This window comes from Ambystoma mexicanum, chromosome 10 (genome assembly GCF_040938575.1).
Source record: "Ambystoma mexicanum isolate Mex_15411 chromosome 10, UKY_AmexF1_1, whole genome shotgun sequence".
NCBI classification, from domain to species: Eukaryota; Metazoa; Chordata; class Amphibia; order Caudata; family Ambystomatidae; genus Ambystoma; species Ambystoma mexicanum.
Genome location: NC_090932.1, coordinates 10887804 through 10913814, shown reverse-complemented (window position 1 = coordinate 10913814; position 26011 = coordinate 10887804). Strand labels below are relative to the sequence as shown.

General features: G+C 46.8%; 1 protein-coding gene across 1 annotated transcript in view; it reads right to left on the bottom strand.

Annotated features, from left to right (window-relative positions):
* The window catches only part of LOC138491098 (probable cation-transporting ATPase 13A4), a 1104196-nt gene that overhangs the window by 68223 nt on the left and 1009962 nt on the right, over positions 1 to 26011 (bottom strand). The window contains exon 27 of the mRNA XM_069617413.1: positions 21196 to 21422. Coding sequence (XP_069473514.1) covers positions 21196 to 21422 — 227 coding nt within the window. The remainder of the gene's footprint in view (positions 1 to 21195; positions 21423 to 26011) is intronic.

Here is a 26011-nt window from a genome sequence, read left to right as displayed (position 1 = left end):
AGCAGAGGACATCATTCAGGAAGAAGCACAGGTCATCATTCAAGAACAAGCACAGGTCATCAAGCACAGGTCATCATGCAAGAACAAACACAGGTCATCATTCAATAACAAGCACAGGTCATCATTCAAGAACAAGCACAGGACATCATAGAAGAACAAGTGTAGAGGAGGTCCCAAATATGGCCTGCACTCCAGCTACCCATTTTGAAATACCAGGAGCATACTTGCCGAGATATGTGATGTATGATGAGCAAATAAACCAGCAGATAGCCACGCTAGGGCTCTGCCCAGTGCCCATCAGAAGAGAAATGCCTGTTGAAGTGCCAATAGCCAGACAACCATGGGCAGCACGGTACCCATTGAGACAACCGTACCAACAGCTGACACAACATGAAGACTACTTTCAGACTGTCCCAGAAGAGACCCAAAGGGCCTTAATCGAAGGTGAATGGTGACTTCACGAGGGCCCGGACAGACGTACAGATGAACGAACAACAACCAAAAGATGACACACTAACACGAAACACCATGGATAAGGATATCACAGGCATAGAAGAAGAAACAATGTCGAAATATAAAGAAACGTAACCATAAAGCAGGATGGAAGTATGCAACCAGCTAACGCCTGTACATAGGCTTGTAACGCAAGAAGCTAAGAAAACAGTGCAGCTTGCTATGCTTAGTAGAAGAATAGAGCGGCAAGCGCCAACTATATATATATATACCCCAATGAAGTGCTTTACCCGGACACTTCCGATATGGGAGCTATAATGACTCGCAAAATGAAGGAGTCAGAAGATCTGTTGATTTATATCCAGAATTTCCAAGATGCATGGGTACTCGAAACGCATGAATCTTGGACGAAATCTATACCAGTGTTTTACCACATATTGTGCCAAAGGTTGCCAGAACCAGTGCAGAAACAGCTCAAGAAATTGGTAGGGGTTAAGGCTAAACCTTGGGCTGAAATACAGCTAACTATCGCACATTACTGTAGATTGTTGCAAGAAAAGAATCGGAAAAAGGAGGCAACACGAAAGAGTGAGGAAGCGAAGCTGGTGCAAAAGAAATTATCAAAGTATTCTCTCGAAGGAGCCATGATAACTAACCCAGCTGAACAGAACTTACAACAGGTGGCTAACACACAACAGAACAACCAGGGTAACGTAGGACTGTACCCGATGGGAAGAGGATTTAGAGGAAGAGGATGGCAGAGTAATCAAGGAGGTTTCCAAAATAATCAAGGAGGTTTTCAAAACGTGCAAACAGGCAACCCAGATATGTCAAACAGACAAATAATGCGACCACCGCCAGTATGTTGGCTGTGTGGAATGACAGGGCATTTGGCGCGCACGTGCAGAAGTCAAGACGTGTGGCAGAATAGCCAAGGAATGGGAGCAGGCACAGCAAATCCACCTGCGATCTCAGAACAGGGCAATGCACAGAATCACACAGTGCAGCAGCAAGCACAAGGCATGCGGCAAGGTGCGCAACAAGGGGTTCAACCCCCGAACATGGGAAATTTGCCACAAGGGCAATTTCAACAGGCACTACCGTAATCGTCTCAGGGCACAAACTCCGGAAGGGGAGGCAACCCAGGGAATGGAGAGAATCCACAAATGTACAGTGGGCCGAACTTATATATGAACTAGGACAGCTCACTGGGAACCCTGATGTGCTCCATCCTATCAGTGACACAGACCCTAATAGGGAACCTAGGGTGAATGTCATCATAGGGGGTAAAGAATATTCCTTCTTAGTTGACACGGTGGCAACTCGCTTGCGCATACGTAAAGGCAAGTTTTCCTTGTCCGGCGATGCCATAGATACTCAGAGTTTTACAGGAGCTCACAGTCGAGTTCCCTTTACAGACGAGCTGCCTGTCTCCGTAGGAGAGTGCAAAATGAATGTACCTTTATTGTATTCACATCAGATCCCAGTAAACATTTTGGGTCGAGACTTAATGACAAAGTTGAACATGACAATCTTGTTTACGGAGGAGGGCATAGTATGCTCCACTCCAGGAATGCATTATTCAAACGTGTGCAAAATGATCAGGGCATACTCAGGGCACATAGCCATGAGAGCTATACCATTAGAGCCAGAAGTTTTCACATATGGCATGCGTGTGTTCATGGCAGGATTGCCAGGCCTTGCAGATAGTACCATGAGAACCCCCAATGAATTTTTATTCAGACCAAGAATACCGATGCATGAAGAGGAGGGACAAGCATTTCCCTTGATGAAACATACCACAGCTGTGCGAGGAAAGGTAGCATTGGGTGAAGGCTACGATGATGAAGGCAGACAATGGTGCGCAATTATTGCCATTGAAGAAGGGTGTCGAGTGACTGACGTCACCGATGACGATCTGTTTGAAGAACAACCAGCCTCAGAAGAGACAATGGTGGAAGTGAGTCTCATATTTTGGGTAAGAATGATAAAAAGAGAAGTGGCTCAGAGAATGATGATGGCACTGGTACATCCGGAATACTTTGATGACGACATGGCCCAGGTGCCTGTCTCAGTATGGACTACAGGACCATATGACGTACGCCTCCTGGGTGGGTGAAGTGAAAATTAAGCTGAAACCAGTAGCAATTTTACCGAGAGTGCGACAATACCCCATGCCCAGAGAGGCAGATGAAGGGATCGCAAAGACAATTTCCGCCATGATGGACCAGGGCATCTTGGTGACGTCAGAGTCACCATGTAATATGGTGATTTATCCTGTCAAGAAATCAAAGGGAGGGTCTTGGCGTTTAATTCAAGATTCAAGAGCATTAAACGATATTGTTGAAGCCCAGTTCCCTCTGGTCCCTAATCCATCTACAATCTTATGTAATATACCCACCGAGGCAAAATATTTTACGGTGATTGACTTGAAAAATGCCTTCTTCTCAATCCCATTGCACCGTGACTCTCAAGATCTGGCGTCATTCACATTCAGACAAATGCGCCTGAAAGGCATGAGGTTGCCACAGGGGTATTGTGAGTCCCCTTTCATCTTCAACAGAGTCCTACAGATGGACCTAAGCAATATTGCATTCGAAAGTGTTGTCTTGCAATATGTGGACGACATCTTGATCTGCAGCTCCATAGAAGAACAATGCCGATGCGATTCTATTCAGCTATTGACTGTACTGGCTGAGAAAGGTTATAAGGTTGACAAGGAAAAGTTGCAATATTGTCAACAGGAGGTGCTATACATAGGCCAGCTAATCACACATGAAGGTACAAAGGTGACCCCAGAAAGGGCTGAAGCCATCATGAACGCCACACACGATAAAGCAATTGCAGAGCTTTCTAGGCCTATGCAATTATGTTAGAGCATGGGTCTTCGATTAGAGCTCATATACCAAGCCCTTCCTCCAGGCCCTGAAGAATCCCCAAGCGACAAACGAAAAGATTGAATGGACTGAAGCAGTGGAAAAGGGATTTGCAGAACTCAAGAGAGCGATCTGTACAGCTCCAGTTCTCGGGATTCCTAATTATGCAGAGGAATTCTACCTATTCTCGCACACGGATGGCAACGTTATGACAGCAGTGCTCGCTCAAAAATCTTTGTAGGGATACAAGCCCCTGGCATATTACAGTGGGATCCTGGACCCAGTAATGAGGGGCCACTTCCCATGCGAACAAAGTGTAGCAGCCGCAGCGTTCGCCATAGAAAAGGCAACCACTATTGGGATGGGATGACCCATGACGTTATACGTCGAACATTCACTATTCGCTATTTTAGAGAAACCTAGTGGCACGTTGACGTCTCAGAGAGCTTCTGCATATGAAGTGATCATATCTAATCCATCGATCAAAATAGTTCGATGTAAAACAGTGAACCCAGCTACATTCATAGCAGAACCAGTCACTGAAGGAGAGCCGATATACGACTGTGCAAACTATGAAGAATTCTATGATGAAATCCACAGGGTGAAAGAAAATGCCCTGGCAGGAGGAGAGATCGATTTTATTGACAGATCTTCGAGAATCGACCAAGAAGATGGACAAAGATATACAGGCGTTGCCGTAATGAAACACATAGCAAACAGAGAATTTCGAGTACTCGTCAGTGCATGAATACCATCTCATTATTCAGCGCAGGCTGCAGAACTATTGGCATTGGTACTCACCATAGAGAATCACGCAGACCAGGAAGTAACGGTGGGTGTACAGTGACTCTGCCTATGTGACGTCCACAGTGCACGCAGGACTAGCGCGCTGGAATAGTAGGGGCTACCTCCGAGCAGACGGCGCGCCAGTGCAGCACGCAGCCTTATTTGACAGGCTGATTAAGGCACTACAGCTCCCAGTGGGCATAGCAGTTGTGAAATGCACTGCCCACACGAAAGGGACAGATTTCGTGTCACGCAGGAACCATGCAGCAGACACGGAAGCCAAGTGCATGGCCTCCAAAAGTGAGAAGGTCATGGAAGTGGAAGTGGCGTGCACCCATGAGAGAATGATGGTGTCACGTACCACACCTGAAGCCTATAGTAATCTGGGGCAGACGCAACTAATGGAGCTTCAAGGGGAGGCACCACAGGATGAGAAGAACCTATGGAAATGTCGAGAGTGTTCTTTAAACCCCTCTGATGGATTGTGGCGGCAAGACAGCACTGGTAAACTACTAAAAATAGCATTGGAGCAACTGCATTACCCACTGCACATGTCAACAGAGAATCTAGCAGCAACGCTCGCAGAAGACTGGTTTAAATCGAATTTAGCTCAGCATGTGGCTGTCACGACTTATTTGAGGGCTCACCTGTTTAGGCTTTGTAAGCTTCTTTTTTGTTGGATCTGACTGCCCGCGTTTCTTGGAGGTGCGGGTCTCGTGGAGGTAAGGACGGGCTCCTTCTGATGCCACTCTGTCGGTAGCAGCTGACCTGGAGTTCAGTGTTCAACAGATGAATAGTCAGGACCAGAAAGGCGGTCCGAAGGCAACCGCGGAAGTCCTGGAGGGAGTGCTGCAGAAGGCGGAGAGTCACAGCCGCAGTCGAGGTCCGGGAAAGTTCTGGAAATCCTGGGTAAGAGGTAAGGTGGTCCGAGGGCAACCGCAAGGAGCAGTCCTGGATGGAGTGCCGCGAAAGGCGGTGAGTCGCAGCCGCAGTCGAAGTCCGGTAATGCTCTGGAAATCCTGGGTAAGAGGTAAGGCGGTCCGAGGGCAACTGCAAGGAGCAGTCCTGGATGGTGTGCCGCGAAAGGCGGTGAGTTGCAGCCACAGTCGCGGTCCGAGAATGCTCTGGAAATCCTGAGTGAGAGCAGTGTGGCAGGTGGAGAGACATGGCTGCGGAGAGCCAGGAAGGCACAAGGGAGCGAGGGAATTCCTAGGAGCGAGCAAGAGGAACAACACTCGAGCAAAGAATTGTGAGCGGATTGACATGGGCCGATCTGCAGGGGCGGGGCGCTTATCTAGGCGAGCAAGAAACTATACCGCTGATCTGAGAGCGGCGGCCGCCATGTTGGGAGGGCATGGGAGCATTCTGGCACGTTGTTGAATGGACCAGGAGGTCCAAAGCGGGCGGTAGTGAGATTTCATGACAGTGTACCCCCTGCAAAGCCTCATACCCCCTGGTTTGCCAGGATGTAACCGATGGAATCGATGTACCAGACTGGGGGCATTGAGGTTGGAGACTGGTTCCCAGGTATGATCATGGGTGGATAACCTTTCCATTCCACCAAGTATTGTAATGGTCCTCTTCTGTACCTGGAATCACAAATACGAGAGATTTCATACTCAATTTGACCCTGGACGAGTAGAGGAGGAGGACGGGAGGCGTTCTTGGTAGAGTGGTGATATGGTTTTAACAGAGAAGTATAGAAGACAGGATGAATTCTGTTCCAAGTTGGAGGCAAACAAAGTTGATAGGCCACTGGATTGATTTTCCTGGATACCACAAAGGGGCTGTAGTAACTGGGTGCCAGCTTGTTCAGTCTCAAGTGTCTGGGCAAATATCGGGAGGACAACCAGACCTTATCCCCAACATCATAGACTGGAGCAGGGCGTCCTTTGGTATCTGCAAATCTTTTAATGTTTTCCTTAGCCTGAGATGGATGGTTCAGAGCTTCTTGATGAACTGATACCAACTGAGCAGTCCATGAATCAACAGAAGGAACAGGACTGGGAGAAGGCAGCACCGAAGGAAGTACTGAGGGGTGAAAACCCAGGTTGCAAAAGAAGAGACTGGTCTTTATCGAGGAATGTTCAGAATTGTTATAAGCGAATTCCGTGACTGGTATATGAACAGACCAGTCATCCTGAACCTTGGTGGAAAAACAGCATAGATATTGTTCAAGGGTCTGGTTTACCCTTTCTGTAATACCATTGGTCTGGGGATGGTATCTAGATGAAAGGACTCGTCGGATTCCTAACACCTCACAGAGGTGTTTCCAAAACTTAGAGATGTACTGAGGTCCACGATCAGAGAAGATTTTAGATGGCCGCCCATGTAGTCGGAAAATGTGTTTTACAAAGAGTCCAGCCATTTCAGGGGCAAAAGGCAGTTTTGATAACGGCGTAAAGTGAACCATGTGAGAAAAGAGATAGATGGTTACCATTATGACTGTATGTCCCTGGAAGGGGGTAGATCAACAATGAAATCCGTTGCTATGGCTTCCCAGGGTCGGGAAGGAGGAGCAGGTTGGAGGAGCAGCACTGCAGATTATTTGCTATCTGTCTAATACTGGTTGCAGACAGCACATGCCCGGACGTACATCTGAACATCTTTCAGCATCTTGGGCCATCAAAAGTTTCTCTGAATGGAAAGAAGGGTACCACTGACCCCACGATGTCCAGAGTAATAGGTGTCATGGCATAGGTGTAATATCCGTTCCTGTAACGACTGGGTAGGTATGACTAGTTGGGAGCCCCGTAAAAGAAACCCATCCTTGTACTTAAGACCCCAGGGATTGTGTCCTTGGAAATCCTTCCAAAGGTCTATGGTTGTAGTCTCGTTCTTAATGGATTCCAAGATATCAGACGCTTGAGCAATGAACACAGTGATAGGGAACATTTTAGGCAGGTTGGGCCTTTCCTGAGTAGGGTAGTCAGGACGTCTGGATAAGGAATCTGCGATGATATTTGAGGTTCCTGGAATATGTGATATCTGGAATTGGTATTGAGCAAAGAAGAAAGCCCACCGTGCTTGTCGACTGTTCCTGCATTCCATGGATTGAAGGACCTGTGATCTGTTCACACTTGTACAGGATGAGCAGCACCCAGGAGGAGATGGCGCCAGTCTTTAAAGGCGTGGCAAACGGCAAGCAGTTCTTTTTCATTAACTGAAAAGTGTGTCTCACATGGGAGCAAGGTCCGGGATAGGTAAGCCACAGGATGTTCGAGCCCATCTTGGGCTTGTTGTTTCAAAACTGCGCCTTTCCTGAGTAGGGTAGTCAGGACGTCTGGATAAGGAATCTGCGATGATATTTGAGGTTCCTGGAATATGAGATATCTGGAATTGGTATTGAGCAAAGAAGAAAGCCCACCGTGCTTGTCGACTGTTCCTGCATTCCATGGATTGAAGGACCTGTGATCTGTTCGCACTTGTACAGGATGAGCAGCACCCAGGAGGAGATGGCGCCAGTCTTTAAAGGCGTGGCAAAAGGCAAGCAGTTCTTTTTCATTAACTGAAAAGTGTGTCTCACATGGGAGCAAGGTCCGGGATAGGTAAGCCACAGGATGTTCGAGCCCATCTTGGGCTTGTTGTTTCAAAACTGCGCCTATTGCATATTCAGAGGCATCTGTCTCCACCAGAAAGTAACGTCAGGCTGCATCAAAATAGGTTCTTGAGTGAACGTTTCCTTAAGTTGTGTAAAAGCGGATTCTTGAGAAGAGGTCCATAGAAAGGGCGTGTTCTTCTGGAGTAAACTCACGATTGGTTGAACAATGGCTGAAAAGGAAGGAATGGACTTCCTATAAAAATGTGCAATGCCCAGGAAGGATTGGACTTGTTTTACAGAGCAGGGAACTGGCCAGGATGTGATAGCTTCGATCTTGGCAGGGTCCATAGCCACCCCTTGGGCGTTCAAAACAAATCCTAAGTAACGTACTGTTGAAACATGGAATGTGCATTTCTCGGGTTTGGCTAATAAGTGATGTTCTCTGAGTCGTTGTAACACGGCACTGACATGACCTTGATGCTGTGTTGGGTTCCTGGAGTACACCAGAATGTTGTCCAAATACACTATAATAGAGAGGAACAACATGTCTGAAAAAACCCGATCCATAAATCGCTGGAACACAGCCGGGGCGTTGGCAAGTCCAAAGGGCATGACCAGTTCCTCAAAGTGTCCAAATGGTGTTCGAAAGGCAGTCTTCCATTCATTGCCCTCCTTTATTCGGACCAGATGGTAGACTCCTCTCAAGTCCAACTTGGTGAAAATCACAGCACCTCTGAGTGCTTACAAAACGGCTGATATCAGTGGTAAGGGATATCTGTCCTTCCGGGTACATTGGTTTAGACCCCTGTAATCCAGACAGGGTCGAAGCTCCGTTGTGTCTTTCTTGGGTACAAAAAATAAGGATGCCCCTGCGGGGACTTGGAAGGATGGATGGTGCCGTTAGCAAGGCTGGTATCCAAATATTCTCGTAGGGCCTTCTTTTCGGGCTCCGATAGAATAAACATCCTGCCAAAGGGAATTATAGCATTTTCCTCGGTATCGATGGCGCAATCTTCTGGGCTATGTGGAGGCAGGGTTTGAACAATGGCGGAGGAGAAGACGTTGGAGAACTGCTGATAGACATCAGGTACACGATTTATATTGGAAATGGTAAGAGAGGAATTAGTCCTCTTGTCTACCTTGGAAACGTCTGAATTGGTGACAGACGTCAAACAGTGCGATAGGCAGTATTCAGAGCCCAAAAACAAAGAGCCGGCAGTCCAGTTAATGTATGGATTATGCTTCCTTAACCAGGGCATGCCCAGGACCACTGGATAGTGTGCGGCTCTGATTATGTCAAACTGTAAGCTTTCTTGATGGTTGTGGATCGAAAGCATGATTTTCCTGGTTTGTTGGGTTATTGGTCCCGAAGACAGTGGGGAGCCATCAATCCCTTCAACAGTCTGGATGATATCCTTTTGTTCTCTGGGTATATGATGCCTGGAAACGCCCATTGATTGTCCATAAATATACCCATAGCGCCACAGTCAATCAAGGCCAGAACAGTCTGTGGTGTTCCGATGGAAGGGAGTAGATTGACCTCAAGGACTACCAGATTGCATCTTGATGAAGGATCCAGGATCGAAGGGATGGAGCGGACCTTGGTCTGCCGAAACTGGGCTCCATTCAGGATCGGGAGCTGGCGTTTCCCGATCGCCATTGTGGTGCTATAGGACAGTTCCTAACCAGATGTTTATCTGAAGCACAGTACATGCACAACCCACTGTCAAATCTACGGCTTCTCTCCTGGTTTGAAATAGGGCCTCTCATCGCTCCCAGTTGCATGGGTTCGGGTTCAGCAAGGGGGGTTTCCTTTGTGGTAGGGACAAACAGACATCTTGGGAGGAGAGCTTAGCGTTCTTTTCCTTTCTGCCTTTCTTTCTTGGATTCTGAAGTCAATTTGCAGGGATAAATCCATAAGGTCCTGGAAGGAACTTGGACGGGCAATTCTGGCTAGCTCATCCTTTACTTCATCATTAAGGCCACGATGAAACAGGGTAAAGCATGCCACATTAGATCAGTCAGCTTCCTTGGCAAGTTGTTTAAATCTGGTAACATAGGATAACATATCCTGTGATCCTTGGCGGAACTCCAGCAGTCTTTCTTGTGCAGTATACACCTGGTCTGGGCGATCAAACATCTCCTTAAAGGCCTTAATGAACCCATCATAGTTGTCCAACAAGGGACCACCTGCTGCGACCAGTGGTGTAGCCCAGGCCAGGGCATTACCGGAAAGATGGGCTATGACAAATCCCACCTTAGCTCTGGGGGGTGGAGAAGTAATATGGCTTAAAAGTGAAGTGTACCAGACAGGAATCCAGGAACGGGCGGAGCATTTTAGGGGAACCATCGTATTTGTCTACAACTCCACCCGTAGAAGCGCTGTCCTGATAGGCCGAATCTCGGGACAGGACCAGTTGCTTCAAGGCAGCATTCTCTGCCATGAAATTTTGTACCTCCGTGGAGAGTTCTTGCATTCCCCGTAAGAGATCCTGCATGGAAGGATCCATCTCTACTGCCTTGTCAGATGGTGGGCGTGTCAAACTGTCACGACTTGTTTGAGGGCTCACCTGTTTAGGCTTTGTAAGCTTCTCTTTTGTTGGATCTGACTGCCCGCGTTTCTTGAAGGTGCGGGTCTCGTGGAGGTAAGGACGGGCTCCTTCTGACGCCACTCTGTTGGTAGCAGCTGACCTGGAGTCCTGGAGGGAGTGCTGCGGAAGGCGGAGAGTCACAACTGCAGTCGAGGTCCAGGAAAGCTCCGGAAATCCTGGGTAAGAGGTAAGGCGGTCTGAGGGCAACCGCAAGGAGCAGTCCTGGATGGTGTGCCGCAAAAGGCGGAGAGTTGTAGCCGCAGTCGCAGTCCGGGAATGCTCAGGAAATCCTGGGTAAGAGGTAAGGCGGTCCGAGGGCAACAGCAAGGATCAGTCCTGCGTGAGAGCACCATGGCAGGTGGAGAGACACGGCCGTGGAGAACCAGGAAGGCACAAGGGAGCAAGGGAATTCCTAGGAGCGAGCGCGAGGAACAACACTCGAGCAAGGAATTGTGAGCGGATTGACACGCGCCGATCCGCAGTGGCGGGGTGCTTATCTAGGCAAGCTAGAAACTATACCGCTGATCTGAGAGTGACGCCAGCCATGTTGGGAGGGTGTGGGAGCATTCTGGCACGTTGTTGAATGGACCAGGAGGTCCAAAGGGGGCGGCAGTGAGATTTCATGACAGTGGCATTCTTTATAGTGAACTGCATAATCTGCCAGCAATTCACTGCTGGGCACACATTAAAAGTAGTGAGAGGAGTCATCCCCCTGCCAAATGGGCCTTTTCAGCACTTACATATCGACTATGTTGACATGAATCAAGTGTGCAACGGGTACAGATACTCAATTGTAGTGGTGTGTCCATTCTCTAGATGGATAGAAGCAGGTCCATGTACACACCCAGACTCTATCTGTGCGTCCAACTTTCTAGTGAGGGAAGTGTTTCCTAGATGGGGGGTGTGTGAAGTGATGAGATCAGATAATGGGGCTCATTTTGTAAATGCAGTCTTTGAACAGATTAGCTTGTTTCTTGCTATAAAGCACAAGTTCTCGTCGGCGTATCATCCAGAAGGCAATGGTGTTTGTGAGAGGCTCAACGGCTTGTTAAAGGAAAGGATAGCCAAGTTGAAGCATACTCTAAAGGAGGGGATGGTTGCACTGCCTTCCACTGGCATTGTATTCTCTTCGGAACGAACCAGGCTCCGACCATCATCTTGTGATGCACGAGTCACAGGAAGGAGAATGAATACTCCCCTAACCCCTTGAGACAGAGCTGGATGTGATGCCCAGCCAACCCGAGAGGTCCTGGGATCCGAATTACAAAAGTATCTGAACTGTATGACATCCAGTCTTACTGTAATTTCAGACCAACTGCAGTGACGACGAGAAGGGTGCAGCACCGCACAAAACACAGGAGGAGACACTGAAACAGACGCAGTTCAAGGTCTACGTGTTCCACTCGTCTTTCCTGGAGATGCAGTATTAGTTAAAAAAACACACGAGGAAGAGGTGGGACGAGCCAACATTCAATGGCCCTTTCATCATAGAGGACTGCACTCCTTCAGCTGTAAAACTGCAGGGCAGGAGAGCATGGACTTTTCTCAATGACATTAAGCCCTATATTGGAGAAAGCCCTCTAGCTGCACCCCACTGCGAAGAACTCACAGACAACGGCGAAGAATCTCAGCACCTGTAGACGAGATCTATGATGAGGAAGAAGGACGCATGAGCAGCAAAGCAAAGACAAATAACCCCTTGTGCAAGTTGTGGCTTAAACTGGACATTTCCTCTAAGCAAAAGGGGATAAGGACATAAACGGACACTCTGTGCATCCAAGTTGCAGGGTGAAGAAGAAAATTGCACATTTAAGCCACAATACGTTTTGGTGACACGAACTTGTGAATCAACCCACACTCCAGCATTATTGAGAAACAAGACTTTAACAGACAGTGATGAAGGACCTTTACCTTAAGATCTAAACACAGTATCCTGAATCATCAAATATCAAGACCTTGTTTGGCATCATTTATGGTGTTCCCCCAGCAGAAACATCACAGAGGACGTACTCACTTACTTCCAGTTAGTGTTGGCATCATATCCGTCGCTGGTAGGGAGGGTTACCAGTGCCACAGACTTTATCCAGGATCCTGCCAACAAGAAAGTAATCTGGCAACTACTTACCATCATCGCAGAAGCCGTCATTGGACTGCCTGAATACAGTGATAAGGACACAAATGCTTCCACCACAGGCGATTATAGATTAACTCGTCAATACGCTTTTCTTTCGCATTATAGAGGAGTGTCCAGCTATTGTCGGGAGAACCACAGACACTCTCACGTTTATTCGAGATCCAGCAAACTCTGAACTCTTGAGCCAGCTGTGGACCAAGCTAAGTTATTTGGTCGCAATCCACGCATCAGGAAAGTGCAAGCATTGTATACGTCAAGTGAAAAGCCTATAATCCTGAACCTAGCAAGGCAGGACACATGTCCCTGTCACCGGAGGACAGCCGACTGGTGCACGACGTCCTCTTTAACCTAGTAACTGACTTTACGGAAATGGTGGGGAGACCTGTCGAGGTTGACGTCCTCACCTTCATCAGAGATCCAGCTAACGTCGCACAGATGGGAACGCTCCTCCATGCCACCATGCTGCAAGTGGAACTGTCCAACTTTCAGAGAGATTACACGAGGAGATTCCAGTGAAACCTTCCGCTGGGGGACAGTTCGAGGGAGCAGAGACAAGAACTTCATCTTTATGTGTTTTGATTGCCATTTTTCCCATTTCTTCACATTGAACAGTGTCCAGCATGTCCTCAGGAGTGAAGCAGATTCGGGGGGGCGGAGTGGGAACTCACCTACTTTAAATTACACTGTAAAAGTGACTTATCGAAGTGTTAGTCTAATCTATTTTTCTATAGTCAAGCAAGAACACTGCATCCTGTATCAAGAGACAATCGTCACCCGCAAGATGGGGGACACTTAAGAAGCACCAGACACTTTATGATACAAACTGTTCGAGAACAATAGTGAATTGGGGGAAAAGAATAAACATTGACATTTTGTCATGATCGAGATGGGGGCCCAGAACAGTAACCTGATCCTCCCACAAGCAGAGGGGCGCCCCCACTTCTCTGGAAGGAAATGCTGCCGGTTTACCTACCGAGCTATCATGTATCTATACATTGTGTTTATCATTATTTTGCTATCATTAACAATCAGAACTGCATTTTTTCTTAGTGCACAAAGCGTTCCAATTTCAGCGCACCCACCTGATGATGTACGCATGAGTCCCACAAAAGCACCCAGACCTTATATAGTCATTCCAGTCCAGAGAAAATCTGATGGGAAAGTGAATAAACTGAAAATGAATGTAATCAATAGTGACACATACACACTTGAGGTAACGGATGAAGAGAAGAGCTGGAGACAGGGTCAGCACGGAATGAATGAAAACATAGCACTGACAACTACACGCACTCACACACTGAATGCACACAAACCAGGGCATGTGTCAATGGCCACAGGACCTCAAGCGAAGGCAATCGAGAGCATGAGACTGCCTACCGATCAATCAGTCCCAGAAAATAATGAAAGAGACCGAAAGGGATCGAGAGAAAGGCCAACGAAAGAAGACTTAGCAAAAGCCCTTAAAAAGACAGAAGCAGCTTTAGGAGAATTCACTGCAAAGACACAAATGTTAATAGATCATTTGTCCCGTTTATAGCTAGAGCAAAGAAACGGCATGAGGAACTGAAAAATAAAACTGCAGAGACTGTACTGACAATCACACAAGTTCCAACACAAGGAAGAAATACCAGGCCCACAATGCAGCCATACACGAGGCCGCTGACAGGCTGGTGGCTAATAAAGGCACTTATAGAGGGCAGGAAAAGAATGCAAGAAGAGAAGGAGAGAATTGCCACACCTCCACCTACCACATCGATGCAGATAAAGAAACTTTTCCCATCGACCAGCCTGCCCGAGAGTCCTCCATCAAGGAAAAGCCACACAGATGTGTTTATAGATGTAGTTATAGCAAACTACAGGAAAACACTAAGGATCCAGAGGAGCCTGCATTAAGATAACAATGAACTGAATGACTACCTGAACAGCACAGCATATCTAGGTAACATTTGGTACCAGCACATGAAAGAAGTTGGAAGAAGAAAATCAGAAGGAGAATGCTTCGTTTGTGCACTCCTACCGTACAGCATGGGGAAATCCAAGATCTTCGTGGCTGTAGAAATTGATGTCCCGACAGCACACTGTCTTTCATACGTAGCAATGTGCAACACTAGAGGACAGTTTATGGGGAAGGATGCCTCATTGATAGGGGCAACCAAGACAAATTACCCCGATGAAGATGATTATATAGAGGACATTAAGACGAGAAACAGAGCCCATACAAGGAGTCATGTGATCAGGTACGAGAAGCCTGGAATTAAAGAAGCAGCAATCAGATGGGAAGTTAACCCAAATCTAAATGTCCAAGGAAAAACTCCAGAAGAGGCAAAATAATTGGGAGAACAGAGGCCAAATGCAGATTTGGGGAACAGTGCTTTCACCAGATGGATAGGAAGAAGGAGTGGTGATCTGCCGAGCATGGGTGGTCTTTGGAGCTTATAAGGAAGCAATAGAGAACTCTCAGAGGTTGTGCAAACCTTTATGGCCGAAACTCACAAAATTGCTAACATGGGTCGAAGACAGAGGAGGACCCCTGCTGATAGTACCACTGGAAAACCCGAAATTGTGCTTCAGGAACAATGGCACGAGGAAGATGGGAGAGAATCAGAACTGCGGACGAATCTTTGAAGCTCCAGGAATGACTCATGCAACCGCAGTAATTATGGATCATTACTGAGCGTGTGGATCCAAAGCATACATAAGACTGCCGAAAAACTAGGGAGGCATATGCACAATAGTGAATGTCCACATTCCTGCACTAGTCATCCTGAAAAGCGACTTGAATATTGACAGTTTCCCGAAAGCAGATGCTCACCTGAGGAAAAGGAGATCTGTTGAGCTGGTATCCCAAAGGAAGAGAGAAAATTACTTTTCTGCCAAATCAGAAGAACTATTCCATGCAATCCCATATGAGCACAGGCTCTTCAGCCTCACCTCATCTGTGTTCACAACGATCATCATGACAAGATTCCAGGTTGGAGCAAATACTAAGTGGTTGCAAATCACCAGATGGGAATTACTGCAAACCATCAACTCGACAATAAAGGGATTCAACACAATCAAGGAAGAGTTAAAAGCAATCTGACTGATGACTCTACAGAAGAGATATGTGCTTGACATGATCACAGCGATGGATGGAGGAGTTTGTGCAAAAATCGGAGAGTCATGTTGCACATTTATATCTTCTCATGGCAAAGAAAATGGAACTTTAACAGAAGCCATAAGTATGCTGACAAACCTACAGAACCAGATGATTGATGAAACTGACGAAGTTGATGATGACAGCTGGTTTGGAACACTATTCTCATGGGTCCCACAATGGATGGCAAACATATTCAAGTTCCTGGGAGCTCTGTTACTGATGATACTATTAGGATGTTGTGTTATCAAGATAATTATCTCAAAATGCCAGAAAACCGCGAAGAAAGCCATAGGGATGAAGATTATGATCGATATCAAACCAGGATGGAAGCCCAGAGACCTGACTGATGAAGAAATAAGAGAATTTGTGAAGGCCAGCGAATATGCGCCAGAAGGAACAAAATTTTGGTATCCCAGGAAACAAAGAAAGTACGAAGGAAAATGGATTTATTGTAGCCCAAATGGACAATGCCAGCTAATGACCTGGAACAAAGACGAACATGTAAAGACAGCAGGAAGTTTGAAAGGAGTGATAAAAATTTGGACTCCAAAGAGACACTCCTTCGGACCATCATGTACAAACCCAGAAGATGAAGAAGAAATGAATACAGAAGAACCAAGTAAGGTGAATCCAAAGGAGGAAGCAGAAGTGGTCGATGAACCGACCAGAAGGGGGAGTGTAGAGGAGGTCCCAGATATGGCTTGCACTCCAGCCACCCATTTTGAAATACCAGGAACATACTTGCCGAGATATGTGACGTATGATGAGCAAATAAACCAGCAGAGAGCCGCTAGGGCTCTGCCCATTGCCCATCAGAAGAGAAATACCTGTTGAAGTGCCAATAACCAGACAACCATGGGCAGCACGGTACCCATTGAGACAGCCGTACCAACAGCTGACACGACATGAAGACTACTTTCAGACTGTCCCAGAAGAGACCCAAAGGGCCTTAATCGAAGGTGAATGGTGACGTCACGAGGGCCCGGACAGACGTACAGATGAAGGAACAACAACCAAAAGATGACACACGAAGACGAAACACCATGGATAAGGATATCCCAGGCATAGAAGAAGAAACAATGTCGAAATATAAAGAAACGTAACCATAAAGCAGGATGGAAGTATGCAACCAGCTAACGCCTGTACATAGGCTTGTAACGCAAGAAGCTAAGAAAACAGTGCAGCTTGCTATGCTTAGTAGAAGAATAGAGCGGCAAGCACCAACTATATATATATATATACCTCAATGAAGCACATTAAATAAGTGCAGTCCACTCTACATGAAAGCAGAATTAAGCCCAGGATGGTAGGGGCCAAACAGGCCAGGATTCATAGAACAGCACAAAGCCAGACGAAAAGAGCGGAATCGAAACTTAGCAAAAAGCAGCTCATGCCTAGGAATTCAAGGTCAACCCAAGGAAGGAAGGAGAGCGGCAAATCCGAAGAATCGAAACTTAAAGAGCATAGCAGCCTGCCCGTGAAGGTCGAGATAAGGAGGCCCAAGCAGGTGGCGAGGCCGAAGAGAGAATCAAATATGCAAATAGATGGAAAATGAAGCAGCTTCATGGTGTACAGACACGTGACCAGCCAAGCGCGAAGAGGTACCAACGTCTGATGTCACCCAAAACCAGAGGATGCCATAGCTTTCCCTGATAAGAAGCTACAGTTTCGAGACCATCCTCAGCCAACTAATTGACACATAGCCCTAAAGTACTGATTGATGGAAGGGAGGCAGGGTGAATATTGGGGCATGCCGCATCTGGGTGAACATTCTGCATGCTGCTAATTAAAGTGGAGATTTATGCCTAGTGGTGTAACCCACCCAATCACAATGGACCAAATAATCTAGGATCTTATAGTTACTAGAACCAATGAGACGTTGTACTTGTAGTGACGTCTAGCACAAGTGATGTAGAGGAATGGGCGTAGACGCCCATCCGATAAAAGTTATCCAATCCCCACAACCCGTTACCATATACAGATATAGTACCTATACTTAAGTTACCTTTTCCAACCAATAGACCTGCATGATAAACTTTCGAGTGTTGCACGTCAATGATGATGACTTTTGCCTATAAGAATTGCTGTTTGTATGAAGATTGTGGAAGTTGAAGCAAGACGGGCGATCGCATCACTGATGATTTCCTAATGTTTCCCCGTTTTTTGTACTTGTCATTAAACAGACTTCCCTTTGCCAAACCATTTGAGTTGTCCTTATTGATTGGTGTTGGAGTAAGAGAATCCGCCATTCCATCATCCTCAAGGTGCAGCTATCTCGTCTTAAAGTACTCGAGGGTGAGCTCTGATCCCATGGGCCCGTCAGAGGTTGTTCTGCCCTCTTGTACACAAGCACAGGACATAATTCAAGAACAAGCACATTTCATCATGCAAGAACAAGAACAGGTCATCATTCAAGAACAAGCATAGGTCATCATGCAAGAACAAGCACAGGTCATCATGCAAGAACAAGCACAGGTCATGAAGCACAGGTCATCATGCAAGAACAAGCACAGGTCATCATTCAAGAACAAGCACAGGTCATCATGCAAGAACAAGCACAGGTCATCATTCAAGAACAAGCACAGGTCATCATGCAAGAACAAGCACAGGTCATCATTCAAGAATAAGCACAGGGCATCATCATTCAAGATCAAGCACAGGTCATCATTCAAGAAAAAGCACAGGTCATCATTCAAGAACAAGCACAGGTCATCATTCAAGAATAAGCACAGGACATCATGCAAGAACAAACATAGGTCATCATGCAAGAACAAGCACAGGTCATCATGCAAGAACAAGCACAGGTCATCATTCAAGATCAAGCACAGGTCATCATTCAAGATAAAGCACAGGTTATCATTCAAGAACAAGCACAGGTCACGATGCGAGAAGCAGCACAGGTCATCATGCGAGAAGAAGGGTTGCCAGTCAATTCGTCGAAAAAAAATTGGTCGACCAGACAAATGGTCGAAGCAAATTGGTCGAAAACCATTTCGCCGAAATTTTTTTTTTCTATTTTAACCCTTTTTTTTTTTTTTTTTTTTTGGGGGGGTCCCCCCCCAACCCCCTTTTTTTCTCTAAAAACCCCTTTTTTAACTAAACGAAAACCCAAAAAATAAATATATAAATAAAAAAATTTTTTCGACGAAATGGTTTTCGACCAAATTGCGTCGACCAAATTGCAGTCGACCAGTTTTTTTTCGACGAGTTGACTGGACACCGAGAAGAAGCACAGGTCATCATTCAAGAACAAGCACAGGTCATCATTCAAGAACAAGCACAGGTCACCATGCAAGAACAATCACAGGTCATCATCATTCAAGAATAAGCACAGGTAATCATTCAAGAACAAGCACAGGTCATCATTCAAGAACAAGCACAGGACATCATTCAAGAATAAGCACAGGACATCATGCAAGAACAAACACAGGTCATCATGCAAGAACAAGCACAGGTCATCATGCAAGAACAAGCACAGGTCAGCATTCAAGATCAAGCACAGGTTATCATTCAAGAACAAGCACAGGTTATCATTCAAGAACAAGCACAGGTCATCAGGCACAGGTCATCATACAAGAACAAGAACAGGCCATCATTCAAGAACAAGCACAGGTCATCATTCAAGAACAAGCATAAGTCATCATTCAAGAACAAGCAGAGGTCATCAAGCACAGGACATCATGCACAGGCCATCATGAAAGAACAAGCACAGGTCATCATGCAAGAACAAGCACAGGTCATCATGCAAGAACAAGCACAGGTCATCATTCAAGAAAAAGCACAGGTCATCAGGCACAGGTCATCATACAAGAACAAGAACAGGTCATCATTCAAGAACAAGCACAGGTCATCATTCAAGAACAAGCATAAGTCATCATTCAAGAACAAGCAGAGGTCATCAAGCACAGGACATCATGCATAGGCCATCATGAAAGAACAAGCACAGGTCATCATGCAAGAACAAGCACAGGTCATCATGCAAGAACAATCACAAGTCCTCATGCAAGAACAAGCCCAGGACATCATTCAAGAATAAGCACAGGTCATCATTAGCAGAGGTCATCATTCAAGAACAAGCACAGGTCATCATTCAAGAACAAGCACAGGTCATCATTCAAGAATAAGCACAGGACATCATTCAAGAACAAGCACAGGACATCATTCAAGAACAAGCACAGGTCATCATTCAAGAATAAGCACAGGTCATCATTCAAGAAAAAGCACAGGACATCATTCAAGAACAAGCACAGGACATCATTCAAGAACAAGCACAGGTCATCATTCAGGAATAAGCACAGGTCATCAATCACAGGTCATCATGCAAGAAAAAGTACAGGACATCATTCAAGAATAAGCACAGGTCATCATTCAAGAACAAGCACAGGTCATCATTCAAGAACAAGCACAGGTCATCATTCAAGAATAAGCACAGGTCATCATTCAAGAACAAGCACAGGTTATCATTCAAGAACGAGCACAGGCCATCATGCGAGAAGCAGCACAGGTCATCATGCGAAAACAAGCACAAATCATCATTCAAGAACAAGCACAGGTCATCATTCAAGAAAAAGCACAGGTAATCATTCAAGAACAAGCACAGGTCATCATTCAAGAACAAGCACAGGACATCATTCAAGAATAAGCACAGGACATCATGCAAGAACAAACACAGGTCATCATGCAAGAACAAGCACAGGTCATCATGCAAGAACAAGCACAGGTCATCATTCAAGATCAAGCACAGGTTATCATTCAAGAACAAGCACAGGCCATCATGCGAGAAGCAGCACAGGTCATCATGCGAAAACAAGCACAAATCATCATTCAAGAACAAGCACAGGTCATCATTCAAGAAAAAGCACAGGTCATCAGGCACAGGTCATCATTCAAGAACAAGCACAAGTCATCATTCAAAAACAAGCACAGGTCATCAAGTACAGGACATCATGCAAGAACAAGCACAGGACATAATTCAAGAAAAAGCACAGGTCATCATTCAAGAATAAGCACAGGTCATCATTCAAGAACAAGCACAGGTCATCATTCAAGAATAAGCACAGGTCATCATTCAAGAATAAGCACAGGTCATCATTCAAGAATAAGCACAGGTCATCATTCAAGAATAAGCACAGGTCTTGTGATTTTCAATTTAACCACCGAGTGCCTGCCCTGCCCTGTGAGGGATTTCCTGAGCCAGTCCTTTCTGGGGATGGGCTCAGGAAGCGCAGAATCATTCACTAAGCAGGAGTTGAGGGGTTCCCAGGGCATGGTACAGAACCCTTATATGTGTGTACCCACGGGAAGCAAGGCCATCACTGAAGCGCAGATGCAATATTGCTGGGGTGCCAGGCACTCCCCGAGTGGCCTCTCCTCGCGAGATAGAGGCCTCTGGGGCAAGTTCTTCGAATGTGTCTCAAGTTCGAAAAAAGGTCGCGTTTTGCACTCGATTTTTCATGGTCGGATTTGTTTTGATAGAAAATGGTGGGCGAACCCCTATCCTCTGCAAACCCCCAAAGACCCCTCCCACACCTTCACCCCACTAATATTGTCTCATCCCAACTGCATATCTACGTTTTGGTGTCAAATTCGACAGAATTAATTCTACCAAAAAGAATGCAGCCTTCTTTCGGGGTTGCAGGGCATGTGGAGATAGGAAAGTGGGTGGATATACTCACAGTTTGTGTAAATGGGTTTCCTGAAGGGTTTCCCCTTGGAGAACACAAGAGCCACTACTATACAGTTGATAGTGCTCAGGAGCCAGACCGTGGTGTTCTCGTAGCCTCGATTGCCGTTGTCTGCTGGAGTCGGTGTCGCAGCCGGGCTGGTCTGGTTTATTGTGGTTGGGTCTGTCGCAGGGGTTTCGGTTGAGGTTACCCCACTCTCGCTCATCGGATGGCAAGCACTGCAAAAAGGAGAACAGAGCCATGGGTCTGCCGCAGGTATAAAGTGCATTAACAGTGCATCACAACAACAAGAGCAAAAGGCACACTTTGCTTTCATTCGGACCACACCAGCTAGCACTAGGAGGCAACAGCAACTCAACATACGAAAAGAATATGACACTCGCAAACCACAAGCCTTGGGCTGCAGCACACCTCTAGAGTGTCGACAGCAGGAGGGGTGGAATGGAGCCCAGACAGAGGGAAACACCAGAGGGCTGGGCACTACCCCGAGCTTGCGGGTGGAAGTGCCTTTGGGAAATCTTGCAGACTTACTTGGAATCAAGCAAAATGGGAGCATTTTATAGGACGCTGGAGAAAGCCCGCAACAGCTGTGCTCTCTGCGCCTAGGGGGGCACTGCACTGGTCCCCAACGCAGCAGAGCCATTGCCTTTTGCAGACACTTTGGCAATGAAAGGTGGCCAGATTTGTGGAGCAAAGGACTTTGGGATATATGAACGAACGGAAAGGTGCTTCTTGCAACCAGTTGGCCAACATTGCCGCAACAAACGAGTCTTTTAAAGATTAGCCTAAACCTTGAGGAAAAGGAGGCACCATTTCCACAGGGGCACCCATATCTGCGTGTGTTCCACCCGACCGCTTCCGCTCAGTACCACTGTGCCACCAAGGAGGGGCATTCCCAGTGGTCAGCATGGGGCGGGTAGAGTAGGGTTACTTCCTGATTACACACTCTCTGCAGTGCAGGCACTGGATACCCCAGTGGCTGAGTACTGAGCTTCTTCATTGGCCAGTCTCCCAGTGGCAGAGTACTGAGCTTTTTCTTTGGCCAGTCTCCCAGTGGGGAGTACTGAGCTTCTTCATTGGCCAGTCTCCCAGTGGCAGAGTACCGAGCTTCTTCATTGGCCAGTCTCCCAGTGGCAGAGTACCGAGCTTCTTCATTGGCCAGTCTCCCAGTGGCGGAGTACTGAGCTTCTTCATTGGCCAGTCTCCCAGTGGCAGAGTACCGAGCTTCTTCATTGGCCAGTCTCCTAAGTGGCAGAGTACTGAGCTTCTTCATTGGCCAGTCTCCCAGTGGCTGAGTACCGAGCTTCTTCATTGGCCAGTCTCCCAGTGGCGGAGTACTGAGCTTCTTCATTGGCCAGTCTCCCAGTGGCTGAGCACTGAGCTTCTTCATTGGCCAGTCTCCCAGTGGCTGAGCACTGAGCTTCTTCATTGGCCAGTCTCCCAGTGGCTGAGTACTGAGCTTCTTCTTTGGCCAGTATGTGCCGAAGCACTGCTCTGAACTGCACAAGATCCTTGTTAGCCAACCGCACAATGAAAGTCTTCTCCACCTCAGCCTCTGCTGACCCTATCAAAATTGCCTGTGGTGTCCCACAGGGATCTTGCGTTTCCCCGACCATGTACAACATCTTCACCAAGCCTTTGTTTGACAAGTTGGACAGACTGGGTGTCACCTACACTAGCTATGCAGATGACACCCAGATCCCCTGTCATGTACCGGCGTGTAAGCAGTGTCAAGAAACGGATGCATAGCCCTTTAAGAACACTACAACCAGGGGCTTGGAAGTTGGCATGGCAACGCTGGCGTCCTCTCAGCGTTTCCCACGGTCGACGCTGGAAGCCGCGGAACGCTGTCATGTGACCTCACCTTTGTATTCTCCGCCTACACTCCAGATCGGTGCTTCTGATTGAGAATTGGTGGCGCCTCGCATCTTGTACCTTGTATCCAGTTTTCCTTATCACCCCGGTTCTGTCCCTTTCCCTTCCCCTTCCCTCCAGCATTTCTGATTACCTCGTTGCCTCGACCCGGACCGTTTACCTGGCTTTGGATTTTGGACTGCCTTGTTCTTGTTTGCTGCCCGCATCATTCTTCGACCTCGGACCGCTCACGGATTTCCTAGCCTTCGCCCATTGGTTTTGGTTGCTCTTCGGTTGTCTTCTGGATCATCAATCATCTGGACTGCATCTGGGTATTTTGAGGAACTTTGGAACTTTTCTTGAACTTTGGATTGTTGACCTTGGAACTCTTGAACTTTTGGATTGTTGAACTTGGAACTTATGAACTTCCAACCTGGGGTTTCCTTGTGACGCACACTATCTAGTGTGTATTAGGCGTCCTCGTGCCGGCGGGATAGGTGGTTGAGCTTTGCTGGTATTCTGCATTGTGGACTTCGGAGTTCTTCTCTTCCTGGTTCCATCTGGTTGTCCCCGGAGTAACGGTAAGCCTAGGGGTTGTTATCAGAATTGGGATCAACGTATTGCATTCTTTCTGTTGTGTTCGGGTTTGGTCAGAAGGGCGGTTGTTATATTATCTGTATTGTGTTAACTCCTCACTTACAGATCCAACGCCTGTCCTCGGCTACTCGTACCACCCTGACTTCTGCATTACAACTTTTGCGTCATCTACATTACAACTCCTGCGTCCTCTGGGTCTCATCAGGTATCCGTTCTTTCCTCTGATTGATCGCTCTGGCTGTCCATTCCTGGGGCCAGAGGGTTCCATCGGGAGGAAGAACTCTTCGGCTACCCGACGTGGGCAACTGGATTCTGACATCCCCATACCCCTTTCGGGCAACTTTGAGGCTGACTCAGCCTTGGTGAACAAAATCTACTCCATCATTCAGGCATGGATGGCATCACATGGCCTCTGCCTGAACATTGAGAAAACAGAGCTACTAATCCTAGGCTCAGAAACTAACATCAAAAAGCTAGTCCCAAACTACACATCCTTCAACATTGATAACAATACCATCAAGGTGATGTCTGTGGATAAACTCTAGTATTCTACTTGGACTCCTCTCTCACACTCAAAAAGCAAGTCAACTCCCATGCCTCCACTACAACCTATACCTGCAAACTAATCCGTGCCTCTAGACCGTATCTGTCCAACGCTAGCTGTATCACCCTAGCCAATGCTATTATTATGTCACGACTTGACTGCTGCAATGCCCTGTACTCAGGAGCCAACAAATACATCACAGATAAAATTCAAAGATTGCAGAATAACGCCCTAAGAGCAGCGTTGGATGTCCCCTTCAGGGAGCACATCACCAAATTTAGGAAAGAGGTTAACTGGCTGAAAATAATGGATAGAATCCTCCTTAAAACAACTTCTCTTACCTTCAAATGCCTGAACAACCTAGCACCTCCTTATTTAGTGGACAAAATCACCAGGAGACCTACGACCCGTCCCACTAGGTCTGCTAACACATCTATGCTGGAGATTCCCAGGTTTAAACGTTCGACTGCCGAAGGAACTAGCTTCCCTGTAAAAGCTGCGCAATATTGGAATAAACTACCTCTTGACCTCAGAATAGAACAACCCTATCCCACATTCAGACATAAAGTGCTTATATGGTTGCGCACTAACAACACCGAACCTGATTCACCTTACTCCTACCATTCTGGCCTGCCCCTCATCCCTGCATCTGACAAGTCACACTGTACCATAGCCGATTATGTATATACAAATCTGTATGGCAATGTCTCCTTGGCCCTCCAAGGCTATGCCTCTGTATTATATGTATCTATGCACCTGTTGTACTTACGGTTTATGCTATGTAACCAAGCTATAAGACTTCTTGTATTGTTTACGCCCGGCTACCCAAGGGTTTGGTGCGCATTACCAAATAGATAAACAAACAAACAACAGCCCTAGGGCCACACCGCTGCCTTGAAAACAACAAACAGAGCATATGAGAGAAACACCACTGACATGCATGTGTCACGGAGGTGATGTAAAACCGAGACGAGGAGGCGGTAGCACGAACATGTAAGCCATCATGTAGTGCATAAGTCCAGGCAGGCAGAGGTTCCCAAGGGTCATAGAGTTGCTAAAGCTGACATTCAGAATCACAGATGTTCTGTCAGCAGACACGTGTTCATAGCTCATTATGGGGTCGTGAATGGATTTCAAGTGATTCTGCTTTCAGGAGTGTGAAATGACCTAGTGCATGGTCTAATGTTAAGGAATGGGGGTAGACATGTTGAAATTCAGGACCTGGGTGCAATGTATAATAATGGGGTAATAGTCCCACTGAAATGGCATAAGTAGGTTGGGTCTAATTTACAAGAAGTGGACGTTATACAGGGTTGTAGACACATAACGGAAGCTTTTGTGTTTGGGGGGGGAGGGGTTTGTCCCAGATGCCAGAGGCAGGCCATTGTGGAACTCCTTATACCAATCAACAGACGGCAACAATCACTACCCCAGAAGCGCCTTCAAGGGTCGGGCAGGTCAGCCACGCATACAGACTATTGAGAGATGCCATCAGTACCAAGGATGCCTTTCGAGGAACATGAATAATTTAATATTTGGTTTCCTCTATCAGTGCACCCTTTAAGACAGCCAAATTGTACAAGTCACAGCAGAAAGCCTTTTTACCAATAAGTTAGAGAGGTACACTTCCGACAGTCGTCTTCCCTTTGTCTCCTTCCTCACACATCTGGGCAAGACCCCATAGGATTCTTCCATTGAAAGGTTGACTTTGTTGCTGGTATCTGCAGGACTCTGTCTGTGCACTGATATATTCCAGCCTTTCTCGCATTCCTAAAGGCGTAGTCACGCTCCCTCCCATCCTCATCCCTTTCC